This window comes from Chiloscyllium plagiosum, unplaced genomic scaffold (genome assembly GCF_037043375.1).
Source record: "Chiloscyllium plagiosum isolate Xiang-an unplaced genomic scaffold, Cpla_swu_hap1 HiC_scaffold_5, whole genome shotgun sequence".
In the NCBI taxonomy this organism is placed as follows: domain Eukaryota; kingdom Metazoa; phylum Chordata; class Chondrichthyes; order Orectolobiformes; family Hemiscylliidae; genus Chiloscyllium; species Chiloscyllium plagiosum.
Genome location: NW_028270143.1, coordinates 70347184 through 70359386, shown reverse-complemented (window position 1 = coordinate 70359386; position 12203 = coordinate 70347184). Strand labels below are relative to the sequence as shown.

The 12203-nt window shown below is 38.2% G+C and overlaps 1 protein-coding gene across 6 annotated transcripts in view; it reads left to right on the top strand.

Moving 5' to 3' along the window:
* Window positions 1-12203, top strand: part of satb1b (SATB homeobox 1b) — a 132452-nt gene that overhangs the window by 58595 nt on the left and 61654 nt on the right. For all 6 annotated transcript variants that reach the window (XM_087987291.1, XM_087987295.1, XM_087987290.1 and 3 more), the window contains one exon: window positions 5198-5407. In XM_087987291.1, coding sequence (XP_087843417.1) covers window positions 5198-5407 — 210 coding nt within the window. The remainder of the gene's footprint in view (window positions 1-5197; window positions 5408-12203) is intronic.

The window sequence follows — 12203 nt, the reverse complement described above, 5'->3', positions numbered from 1 at the left end:
CCAAGAGTGCTTTCAACAATTTTTAAAGTATGTTTAACAGTATTACATTGTTCAAAATTAACAATTTATTCAGTAATTTGTTTTAAATTGTGAAATGGAAATCACCTATCCTTATAGGAAAGTCATTGATCTATATAAGCACTTGGATATTACCTTGTGATTTACTTTTAGAACACAACTGTCTTAATGAATGAAATGCTTAGTTTAGATGTGTCAATAAATTTTGTTAAAGTAGGTATTTGAGCATATTGCCTGGGACTTTTGTTAATGGTGAACCTAATAGATGGTGATGGTTTCGAACAGCATACCATATAATAATCTGAAAAGTTTTGTTTATTACCATTGTACAGTAATGTCTGGAACTGATACACTGATCATAATAATATAATATTGTCAAGGCTTATTATAAAATGTTTAGCTTTTATAGTGAATAAAGTCTGTGTGACAATACTACCTAAATATGTACTCCTCGCAACCAATTTACCAAATAGTACCTCTAGAAAACATTCCGACAATAATATTGCCACTGTAAAGTAGAAGTGGTAGGAAATCAGTGCAGGAGTTTCTTGGTATTAAGATTTTAACAATAATTCATTAAATTGATAAAGAACAATTAATAAGTTTGCTCAATATACACATCAAGAAGTTGAACTAGTTAAAACATTGAAGAACATATATTAAACTCTTAAAATGAAATTTGTCTTCATTTATTTGCCAGCTTATCTGATGAAAAACATGCCCATAATCCACAAAGTAGGTGTACACCTCTTGTAGGTATTCCATACTTCTTTCCATTAACATAGTCATCATTCCTACATCGTCTTTCATTCATGTCCCTTCCTGAATCTGAATTGATCACAGCCAGTGTCATGATTTGTTTCAGCTTTTAATCTACCTACCAGGCTTTTTTTTAACAATTGCTTGGGTGCATATAAAATCAAAACTGGGATAAGATGCTTTCACATCTTTTCTCATGTTTGCATTTTTCTCCCATGGTATAATTGAGATTTTCATAAAACATTCCAGCCATTCTCCATTACTGTATATCTCCTTAGACAAGTTGATCAATTCTTCTGTTGCCTTTTCAACAAGTAGTTTTATTATTTCTGTCATGATTCCATCAAAACCCTTCACTTTTCCTAGCTTCATTTATTTTGTGGAAGAAGATCAAGAGTTCCTGAATTACCCTGACAAATCTCTTATTCCCGAGTTCTAAGCCAGTTGGCTTGCCATCTTTGTAATAAAAAGGAACAACAACTTCTACTCATATAGAACCTTTAACATAATGAATTGTTCCAAAGCATAACCTAAAATTTGACACCAAGTCAGTACCTTACACCAAATGCTTGGCAAATAAGTAGATTTTAAGAAGTGCCTTAAATGTGGCAAGTGTGTTAGGGAGATGGAGGGATGTAGTAATGGAAGACCAGATCGAGGCATTTGAAGCATGGCCAGCAATAGTAGCATAATTATGATTAAGACTACATAAAAACAAAATTCAGCAGCATAGTATCTCACATAGTTGTGGAGTTGGAGATTACTGAGACAGGGAGGGTCAAGGCCATGGAGGAAATCAAAAACAAAGATGAAAATTTTAAAATCACAATATTGCTTGAGTGGGGACCAGTGTAGATCAGTGAGTATGGTGAGATAAGGGAACGTGACTTGCTACATGTTAAGACCCATGCAGCAGGGCTTTGAATGGCCTTGAGTTTGACAAGGGTAAATGTGGAAGACAGCCAAGAGTGCCTTGTTATGGTCAGGTAACAAAAGCTGAAACACGGGCAAAATTGGATATTGTTACAGATGTGGAAATAGGCAGGTGGTGTGAAGATGTGATCTAATGCTCATCTGGAACCAAATGTTGATTTGATTTGATTTATTATTGTCACATGTACCTAGTTATAGTGAAAAGTTTTGTTTTGCATGCAATACAGGGAGAAAATAGTATATTAGGATAATAGAAAAGAGCAAAGAATACAATGTTACAGCTGCAGAGAAGGTGCACAAAGAACAAGTTCAACATTAAATTTAAAATTTGAGAGGTCCATTCAGGAATCTAATAAAAGTAGGGAAGAAGCTGTTCTTGAATCTAATACCAAGACTCCCTCTTAGAAGGTGGTTACTACGATAATAAACCAGCTCAATCTTAGACTGTTGCCAGGAAGAAGACTGCATTTGGAAGCTGGGAACACAGTTTGAATATTGGTGCAAAAACAATTGCTCCAGTCTTCCCTGTCTTTAATAGGAGGAAGTTTCTGTGTTTCCAGTAGTGGATGTCAGATAAATTGTCTGATAATTGTCTTATGGGTGACACGATGACTCAGCTGTGAGCACTGCTCCCTCACAGTGCCAGGCATCCAGATTCGATTCCAACCTCGGGTAACTGTCTATGTGGAGTTTGCACATTCTCCCTGTGTCTGAGTGGGTTTCCTCCGGGTGCTCCGGTTTTCTCCTACAGTCCAAAGATGTGTAGGTCAGGTGGATTGGCAGTACTAAATTGCCCATTGCGTTCAGGGATGTGTAGGTTAGGTGCATTAGTCAGGGGTAAATCTAAAGAAATAGGGTAGGGGAATGGATCTGGGTGGGTTACTCCTCAGAGGGTTGATGTGCACTTGTTGGGCCAAATGGCCTGTTTCCACACTGCAGGGTGTCTATATAATTTAGCAACATTGGAGATGTTGAGAGGGGTATGGTGAGAGCAAGTGGATGTCAGCAGACTACATGTGAAAACTAACACATGACTCTGGAAGATGTTGCCAAGTTGCAGTATGTGGATGAAATAACAGGATGGAGTCAAGGATAGATCTTTGAAGACCCCAGAGGCAGAAGTGAAAACCATTGGAAGTGATTCTCTGGTTAAGATTGGAGGGATAGGAATGGAACCATACGAATGCAGCTGTGGACAGTGGAAGAGGCATTGCAAGAGTGTAGCATGCACAACCAAGACACTCATAGGTCTTCAATGTGCTCTTTCCATCTGTTTTTTACTCCTCACATACTGTAAAAAGTATAGAATTCTGCAGCAGGTTCTTGTGATGCAGTGGTAGCGTCCCCACCTTTGGGCCAGGTGGCCTAAGTTCAAGTCCCACCTGCTCCACTGGTGGAGAATAACATCTCTGAACAGGTTGTTGAGAAAATATTGATAATTCTATTAATTTCTCTTTGTGTTTGCTTATCTCTGCTTCCTTCAGTCTGTTCTTTATTTTCTCATTGAAGTTATCCATTCTTTCTTTTATGCATTCTTCCAACTCACTATTCTGCTCTTCCCATCATTTCATACTTGCCGGTCTGACTCCCTTCTTAGAAGATGGTTACTGCCATAAAGGAATCAGAGCGAGCGTGACCACGTCAAAGAATGTAGTCTCCAAACATAAATTACTCAGCATTGGATTGAGAAGAGATCTTCAGGAAGGAAGGATCAAACAATAGTTTAGAGAGTCTTGTACAAAGTTGAAATGTGGACAATGAGAAAAGTGATATGCAAACCCTAGAAAGTTGCAAAACGTTATTCTGGAACAGGATGTAGAGGATTAGTTGGAGAAAACACAACTACATTGGAAGAGTTCTCAGTGATAAAGGAGGAAAGCTTGTTCGTGAACCTCACAAAAAGACAAGTTGGATTAATTATTTTCTAAGGCAATGAGATGCTGAAGGAGGTAATTACCTATTTATATGTTTGTATATGATTGCAGGAAGGTTAGAAAGATGTAGACCAAGTGAAAGAAAGAGAATGATGATGTTAGACAACTTGAAATTGAAAATGGGTAACTCCTCTGAGTCCCTGAAAGGAAAATGCAAGACCACGGCAGTTAGAGAAACGAGTGGTGGTTCTGTCCTTAGGCGGGAGAGTAGGTAACTTGCAGCTATTTTGATACACATGGAGTACAACTTATCTGATATTTGAATTTGTGAAGAATCTTGGTTTCTTTAATTTAAATTTGATTGCACTGTATGCACTGTCTTTACTTGAATTGTAAATCAGTCAGAATACACAAAGAAATCACTACTGATACATTTTTAAATTACTAAAATTGACAAGGCAACAAATGGGTATGAATTATATTTTTAAGAACTTGGGATTAATACTCTAAATTTTGTGCTTTACCTTTCTGTTATTGTAAATCTGATAATGGTCATACATGCAGCTGCAGCCATCTATAAAGTGGCTAAAAGCACATGACTGTTTCAAAGTGAACATTAAAAGTAGTCAGCCATTTTATGCAGTCAGGTCTGCAGGGAGCAAATCTTTTTTTTTGCAGAATCAGTACTCTATGGTTTATTTGGCATCTGCTTAGGAGTCACTGAAGTGTATTCTAACATTAGCTTGGCATCAGTATGCAACAATATGTTACCTGTGCATGAATAAAGTTGATGTGTTGATAGAAGTCAAAATGATACAAACATTCTCTTAGAAAGAAAGCTCAAGATATATTTATTTCAGTTAGAATCAATCTGAACAACTGATTTGTGTAACATGAAAAGCTGATGTTTACAAACATTTATATATATTAACCCAATATAAGTTGTATTCATTTTCATGTGTGGGTATTTTTACAGCTAGCACAACATCTGCTAACAGATGGCAACGAAATGCACATTAACATTTACATAGCGAATACTCCATAGGCAGAAGGTCTGTGCGATTTTGTCTTCTTATGACTTTATTTTTGTTTGTTCCCAATATTTTCTTGTTCGCATATATTTCAATTTTTAAATACTTTCTTGAGGTAGCTGTACTGTTTCAAAATTATTAAAAAGAAATTTATAGACAAAAATGTACTGAAAGTTCAACTTAAGGAAAACTATACCCTTACTGTGACTCTAACACTCCTATGATTGTATAGACTACAATATTGTTCACCCACTATTTCTGCAATATCTTTCCTATTTAAATGTCCACAATTGTGCAATTGTAGATTTTGTCTCTATATGCTTTGTTAAAGATCTACGTAATCATCTTCAATATTCTGGTTTATGTCACGAATGTCAGTATACTGCCAGAGAGGACAGCTATAACATCAGACTTACAATTGTGGCTTTCTTTCAACGAATCTAATTGAGCATTAATGTATTCTTATTGCCATTGAAGGTTCTTGCTGAAACTCCAGCACACCAGTGAGAGAATAATTAGCAGTTCCTGGTCAAGATCAGTTCACAAGAATACTATATTGTTTCTGCTTATTCTTTTACACAGGGTCTATTGTCTGAAATTCTCAGAAAAGAAGAGGACCCAAAGACCGCCTCACAATCTTTGCTAGTCAACTTGAGGGCAATGCAGAATTTTCTAAACCTGCCAGAAGCAGAAAGGGACCGTATTTACCAGGATGAAAGGGAGAGAAGTCTCAATGCAGCCTCAGGGATTGGAACTACACCTTTGATAAGTTCTCCTAACCGTACCCAACAGGTAATCATCAAACAAAGATGTCCAACTATGTGTATTCTTTAAGCTGGTCTTGAAATTCTACTATATTTTTTCTTTCAAGACAACCTTTTCTTTTGAACATAGTGTCATGCAAATAATATTATAGCTCAATATGTTGCTCAGACTTTACAATTTTATAATTGCTAAAGAAAGGAATTTGTGATAATAATTATTTACGTAGATGTTTTCTATGGAATGCTGCTCAATTTGATGACTTTAAAAGGAAAACAGTCAAATGACTAAAACATCCCACATTTTGTAAAAGGAAATTTCTGTTTCTTTTCTCACCACGACCATGTTTGACCAGAAAATGGATGTATAAATTAGGTGTGGAGGTCAGTGTGCCTCATATGCAGTGCTTTCAATTTTTTGGTGATTCATTTCTGTGTCTGAATAACCAGAAATGGTGTAGATCAGGTGTGCTCATCTTCATGCTTGATTCTTTAATCCACGCTCTGTGTGGAAGGCTCTGTTTGGTGGTGGAGTCACAAAAGATTTACTTTTTAGTACATTTTGGGAAATGAGCAAATTGAAAAATAATCACTTTGATTTCAAAAGGTTTCACTCACTTCTGAACCAGACATGCATGGAACAAAGATTTCCTTTATCTCCTGGCCACAAGTTCCTTCAGTAAAATTAACTAGAATAGTCTCAGCCCAGTTAATAGTAAACGTGGATCTGTAGCACGTAACTACCCACAAGTTGTGGTTCAGTTAGTAGCACGATTTTAAATCAAAGCGGTAATGTGTTTAGAAACACAACATAATTCCTCCATAAAATTGAAGAAAATGGAATTTCATGTTAACAGACTCAGTGTTTGAGTGCTAACATTTTCACAGTGTAATTTCAAGCTCTGAATGAAACTAATCCATTCAGAGACAAAATGGGACAAAATCACAGTGCTATGGTTAAGATTCTGAGATTGGGTGTAAAACTGTTGTGGAGACAGAAAAAATGTATTTTTAATCTGCAGCATGCTACACCTCTTTTTTTGAGTTCTGGGTGCCGAAAAGAGTGAAGGTGCTCCACTTTGCAACATGAACACTCATTATGGTCAGCACAGAATGGTACTTAATACATGAAACTTAAAAAGATTGCATTTTTATAACATTGATATGCTATTTGTAATGTTTATTATCATTTCAAATGTTCAGTCTAAAACACCTGTGTTAGAAACAATTCTAAATTGTTAATATTAGTCACATTGTCAGTTCATAATAAATCCAGTCATAGAGTCATAGAGATGTACAGCACGGAAACAAACTCTTCGTCCAACTCGTCCATGCCAACCAGATATTCCAACCCAATCTAGTCCCACCAGCTAGCACCCGACCCATATCCCTCCAAGTGCTTCCTGTTCATATACCCATCTAGATGCCTTTTAAATGTTGCAATTGGATTAGCCTCCACCACTTCTTCTGGCAGCTCATTCCATGTACATAACACCCTCTGCGTGAAAAACTTGTCCCTTAGGTCTCTTTCATATCTTTCCTCTCTCATCCTAAACTTATGCCCTCTACGTCTGGACTCCCCCACCCCAAAAAAAGACTTTGTCTATCCTATCTATGCTCCTCATGATTTTATAAACCTCTATAAAGTCGTCCCTCAGCCTCTGACGCTCCAGGGAAAACAGCCCCAGCCTATTCAGCCTCTCCCTGTAGCTGAAATCCTCCAACCCTGGCAACATGCTGGTAAATCTTTTCGGAACCCTTTGCAAGCAATATTCCAAAAGTGGCCTAACCAATGTCCTGTACAGCTGCAACATGACCTCCCAACACCTTTACTCAATACTTTGACCAATAAAGGAAAATATACCAAATGCCTTCTTCACTATACTATTTACCTGCGACTTTACTTTCAAGAAACTATGAACCTGGACTCCAAGGTCTTTTTGTTCAGCAACACTCCATAGGACCTTACCATTAAGTATATAAGTCCTGCTAAGATTTGCTTTCCCAAAATGCAGCACCTCACATTTATCTAAATTAAATTCCATCTGCCACTCCCCAGCTCAATGGCCCATCTGCTCAAGATCCCATTGTAATCTGAGGTAACCTTCTTTGCTGTCCACTGCACTTCCAATTTTGGTGTCATCTGCAAACTTACTAACTATACCTCCTTTGTTCACATCCAAATCATATATGTGAATGACGAAAAGTAGCGGCCAAGCACTAATCCTTGTGGCTCTCCACTTGTCACAGGCCTGCGGTCTGAAAAACAACCCTCCACCACCACCCTCTGTCTTCTACCTTTGAGCTTCTGTATCCAAAGGGCTAATTCTCCCTGTATTCCATGAGATCTAACCTTGCTAACTAGTCTCCCATGGGGAACCTTGTCAAATGCCTCACTGACGTCCATATCGATCACGTCTACCACTCTGCCCTCGTCAAGCCTCTTTGTTACTTCTTCAAAAAACTCAATCAATTTTGTGAGACATGATTTCCCACACACACAGCAATGTTGACTATCCCTAATCAGTCCTTGCCTTTCCAAGTATATGTAAATCCTGTTGCTCAGGATTACCTCCAACAACTTGCCCACCACCAATATCAGACTCACCGGTCTATAGTTCCCTGGCGTGTCCTTACCACCTTTTGTAAACAGTGGCACCACATTAGCCAACCTCTGCTCTTCTGACACATCACCTGTGACTATCGATGAAACAAATATCTCAGCTGGGGGCCTAGCAACCACTTTCCTAGCTTCCCCACAGAATTCTAGAGGTCCTTGGGATTTATCCACTTTTTATGCGTTTCAAGACATCCAGCACTTTCTCTTCTGTAATATGGACATTTTTCAAGCTATCACCGTCTATTTCCCTACATTCTATACCTATCATATCCTTTTCCACAGTAAACACTGATGCAAAATACTTGTTCAGTATCTCCCCCATCTCCTACGCCTACTCCTACGGATTCTCCTTAATTCTATTTGCCAAAGCTATCTCATGTCCCCTTTTTGCCCTCCTGATTTCCCTCTTAAGTATACTCCTACTTCCTTTATACTCTTCTAAGGATTCACTCGATCTATCCTGTCTATACCTGACGTATACTTCCTTCTTTTTCTTAACCAAACCCTCAATTTCTTCAGTCATCCATCATTATCTATGCCTACTAGCCTTTCCTTTCACCCTGACAGGAATATAATGTCTCTGGACTCATGTTACCTAATTTCTGAAGGCTTCCCATTTTCCAGCCATCCCTTTACCTGTGAACATCTGCCCCCAATCAGCTTTTGAAAGTTCTTGCCTAATACCATCAAAATTAGCCTTTCTCCAATTTCGATCTTCAACTTTTAGATCTGGTCTATCCTTTTCTATCATTATTTTAAATCTAATAGAATTATGGTCGCTGGCCCCAAAGTGCTCTCCCACTGACACCTCAGTCACCTGCCCTGCCTTATTTCCCAAGAGTAGGTCAAATTTTGCACCTTCTCTAGTAGGTACATTCACATATTGAATCAGAAAATTGTCTTATACACACTTAACAAATTCTTCTCCATCTAAACCCTTAACACTATGGCAGTCCAGTTCTAAATTTGGAAAGTTAAAATCTCCTACCATAACCACCCTATTATTCTTACAAATAACTGAAATCTCTTTACAAATTTGCTTCTCAATTTTGCACTGACTATTAGGGGGTCTATAATACAATCCTAGTAAGGTAATCATCCCTTTCTTATTTCTCAGTTCCACCCAAATAACTTCCCTGGATGTATTTCTGGGAATATCCTCCCTCAGCCCAGCTGTAATGCTATCCCTTATGAAAAATGCCACTCCCCCTCCTCTCTTGCCTCCCTTTCTGTCCTTCCTGTAGCATTTGTATCCTGGAACATTAAGCTGCCAGTGCTGTCCATCTGTGAGCCAGGTTTCTATAATTGCTATGATTTTCCATCCCCATGTTCCTAACCATGCCCTAAGTTCATCTGCTTTTCCTGTTAGGCCTCTTGCATTGAAATAAATGCAGTTTAATTTATCAGTCCTACCGTGTTCTCTGCTTTGTCCCTGCCTGCCCTGACTGTTTGACTCGCTTCTTTTCTCAACTGTACCAGCCTCAGATTGATCTCTTTCCTCACTATCTCCCCCAACCTTACTAGTTTAAATCCTCCCGAGCAGATCTAGCAAATTTCCCTGCTCATATGTTAGTCCCTTTCCAATTCAGGTGCTATCCGTCCTTCTTGTACAAGTCACTTCTACCCTAGAAGAGATTCCAATGATCCAAAAATGTGAATCCTTCTTCCATACACCAGCTCCTCAACCATGCATTTTAATCTGCTCTATCCTCCTATTCCTACCCTCACTAGCTTGTAGCACCAATGAAATTATTTTTGGGATCTATTTTTGTGCTGTGGTTGGAGGACAGGCTGCATTGTAAATGACATTTGATAAAGTGCCACGTAACATGTTGCTACATAAGATACGTGCTCATGGTATTGAGGGTGGTATATTATGGAAAGAGTCAAAGAGTGTGGTGCTGGAAAGGCACAGCCGGTCAGGCAGCATCCGAGGAGCAAGAGAATCAATGTTTCAGGCATAAGCCGTCCTGATGAAGAGCTTATGCTTGAAACGTTGATTCTCCTGCTCCTTCGTTGCTGCCTGACCTGGTGTGCCTTTCCAGCAACACACTCTTCGACTTTGATCTCCAGCATCTGCAGTGCTCACTCTCTCCTATTATGGACAGAGGATTGGTAATTAACTAACAAGAAACAGACAGTTGGGATAAATTAATCATTTTCAAACTGGCAAACTAACTAATAGTGTGCCACAGGATCAGAGCTGGGCTTAAACTAGTTATGAAAAATATTAATGATTAGATGAAGGGACAAACTCTTGTTGCTGATGATATAAAGATAGAAAAGCAAGTTGTGAGGAGGACAGAAAGAGACTACAAAGGGAATTAGATAGGTAAGTGAGCAGACAGATATTGACAGATTGAGCATAATGTTAGAAAAGGTGACATTATCTGCTTCGACAGGACTAGATAAGCAAAATAATATTTAAATGAAAAGAGACTGCAGAATTCTGCAATACAGGAGGTTCTTGGTGTCTCTTTACATTAATCACAAATATTTGCATGCAAGTACTTATGAAGACAAATGGAATATTGGCTTTTATTGCAAGAGAAGGACGAATGAAACTAGGGACGCCTTATTACAGCTCTATAGAGCATTGGTGAGATCATATCTTGAGTACTATGTCGAGTCTTTGTCTCCTTACTTTAAAAAGGATATACTCATTAGTATATCTTAGCTAGGTTACTGGATGCAGTTCTGGAATACACATTATAGGAGGGATGTGTTAGCACTGGAGAGAACGCAGAGGAAATTTACCAGGCTGTTACCTGTGCTGGACAGTTTCATTTATGAAGAGCGATTAGACAGACTGGGGTTGATTTTTTTAAAGCAGAGTAGATGATGCGGAGCACTGATAGAATACTCAGGAAGAAACGTTGCCCTTTGATGAAGGGATCAGTGACTGGGGACAAAGCTTTAAGGTAAGGGGCAGAAGCTTTAGAGGGGATATGAGAAAAAAAGTCTTCATTCAGAGAGTGGTGCGAATCTGAAACTCACTATCAGTCAGGATGTAGAGGCAAAAACTCTCACAATATTTAAGAAGTATTTAGATGTACACTTGAAATGCTAAGGCATACAAGGCTATGGGCTAAGTTCTGGAAAATGGGATTGAAATAGATGGCTGGGTTTTTTTACTGTCGTTGATGCAATGGACCAAAAGACTTTTTCTGTGCTATAGATCTCTATGACTCTATTGCTGCATTGGTAGCAATTTATATAAAATTCATGAGACTGATTTCCAGACTGAAGAGGTTGTTTTATGAGGAAGGATTGAGTGGGTTGAACCAGTCCTTATTGGAGTTTAAATGACTGAGAGCTGATGGCTCTGGAGTTGATCTCATTCCCATTCATTAAGCAGCGAAAAATAAAACCTGTGTTCCTGTTCCTGAATACTCTCCATTAATCCCTGTTCAAGGTACATGGATATCAATGGGACAGGATCTACCTGGTCAAGTTACCTGCTAGTTCCCACTTTCAAGACTTATAAATAAATATGGCCATACACAAGTTTTCAAAGAGTGGCAGCATGCAGAAAGCCCTGGCTAGGCCTCATTAGGTTCAGAGGAAGAAAACGGTAACAAAATTGCCAGTGTGGCAAAAAGTAAAAGTGTTGGTGACTGTTCAAGTAACACCTTGTGAATTTTTATTTAATTGATCCCCGTAGTCCATATCAAACTGATTATTTAGTTCACGGATTTGTTTCATGTGAGATTTAATGGAAGAGGAGGGGAAATATTTTTGACATTCTTATAAAATGTTCTTGATTCTTGGATCAGTGATCAGGAACCTTCTTATGCTTATTAAGAAATCTTGCTTTGTTTTAAACTGTTCTCTGCTGTATTGTTTTCTGTAGTAGCTCCTGTTCAATGTTATAAAGAAGATTTTGATCCTTTACTTAGTCTTAATCTTGTAATCATTAATTAGAAGAGATGCCTTGCCCTAGTTTTAGCTTTCAAAGAATTACCTGATAATTTCAGTGGCAGTAGTGTCAATGTTTAAGCAGCAAAATGTCAAGAGAACTTCAGTAAACAAATGCATTTCAGTAAGGCAACATATGAATGCAAAGTATCCTTTTAATCTGTGAGAGTAAATAGGTTTCATTGCACAGTATACCAATAATTAATCGGTAATCAGTGAATTACAGAAAGCATATGCAAATCATAATTTGAGAAGTGATGTCTCATTCTGAAAGTACTTAAATGTATTT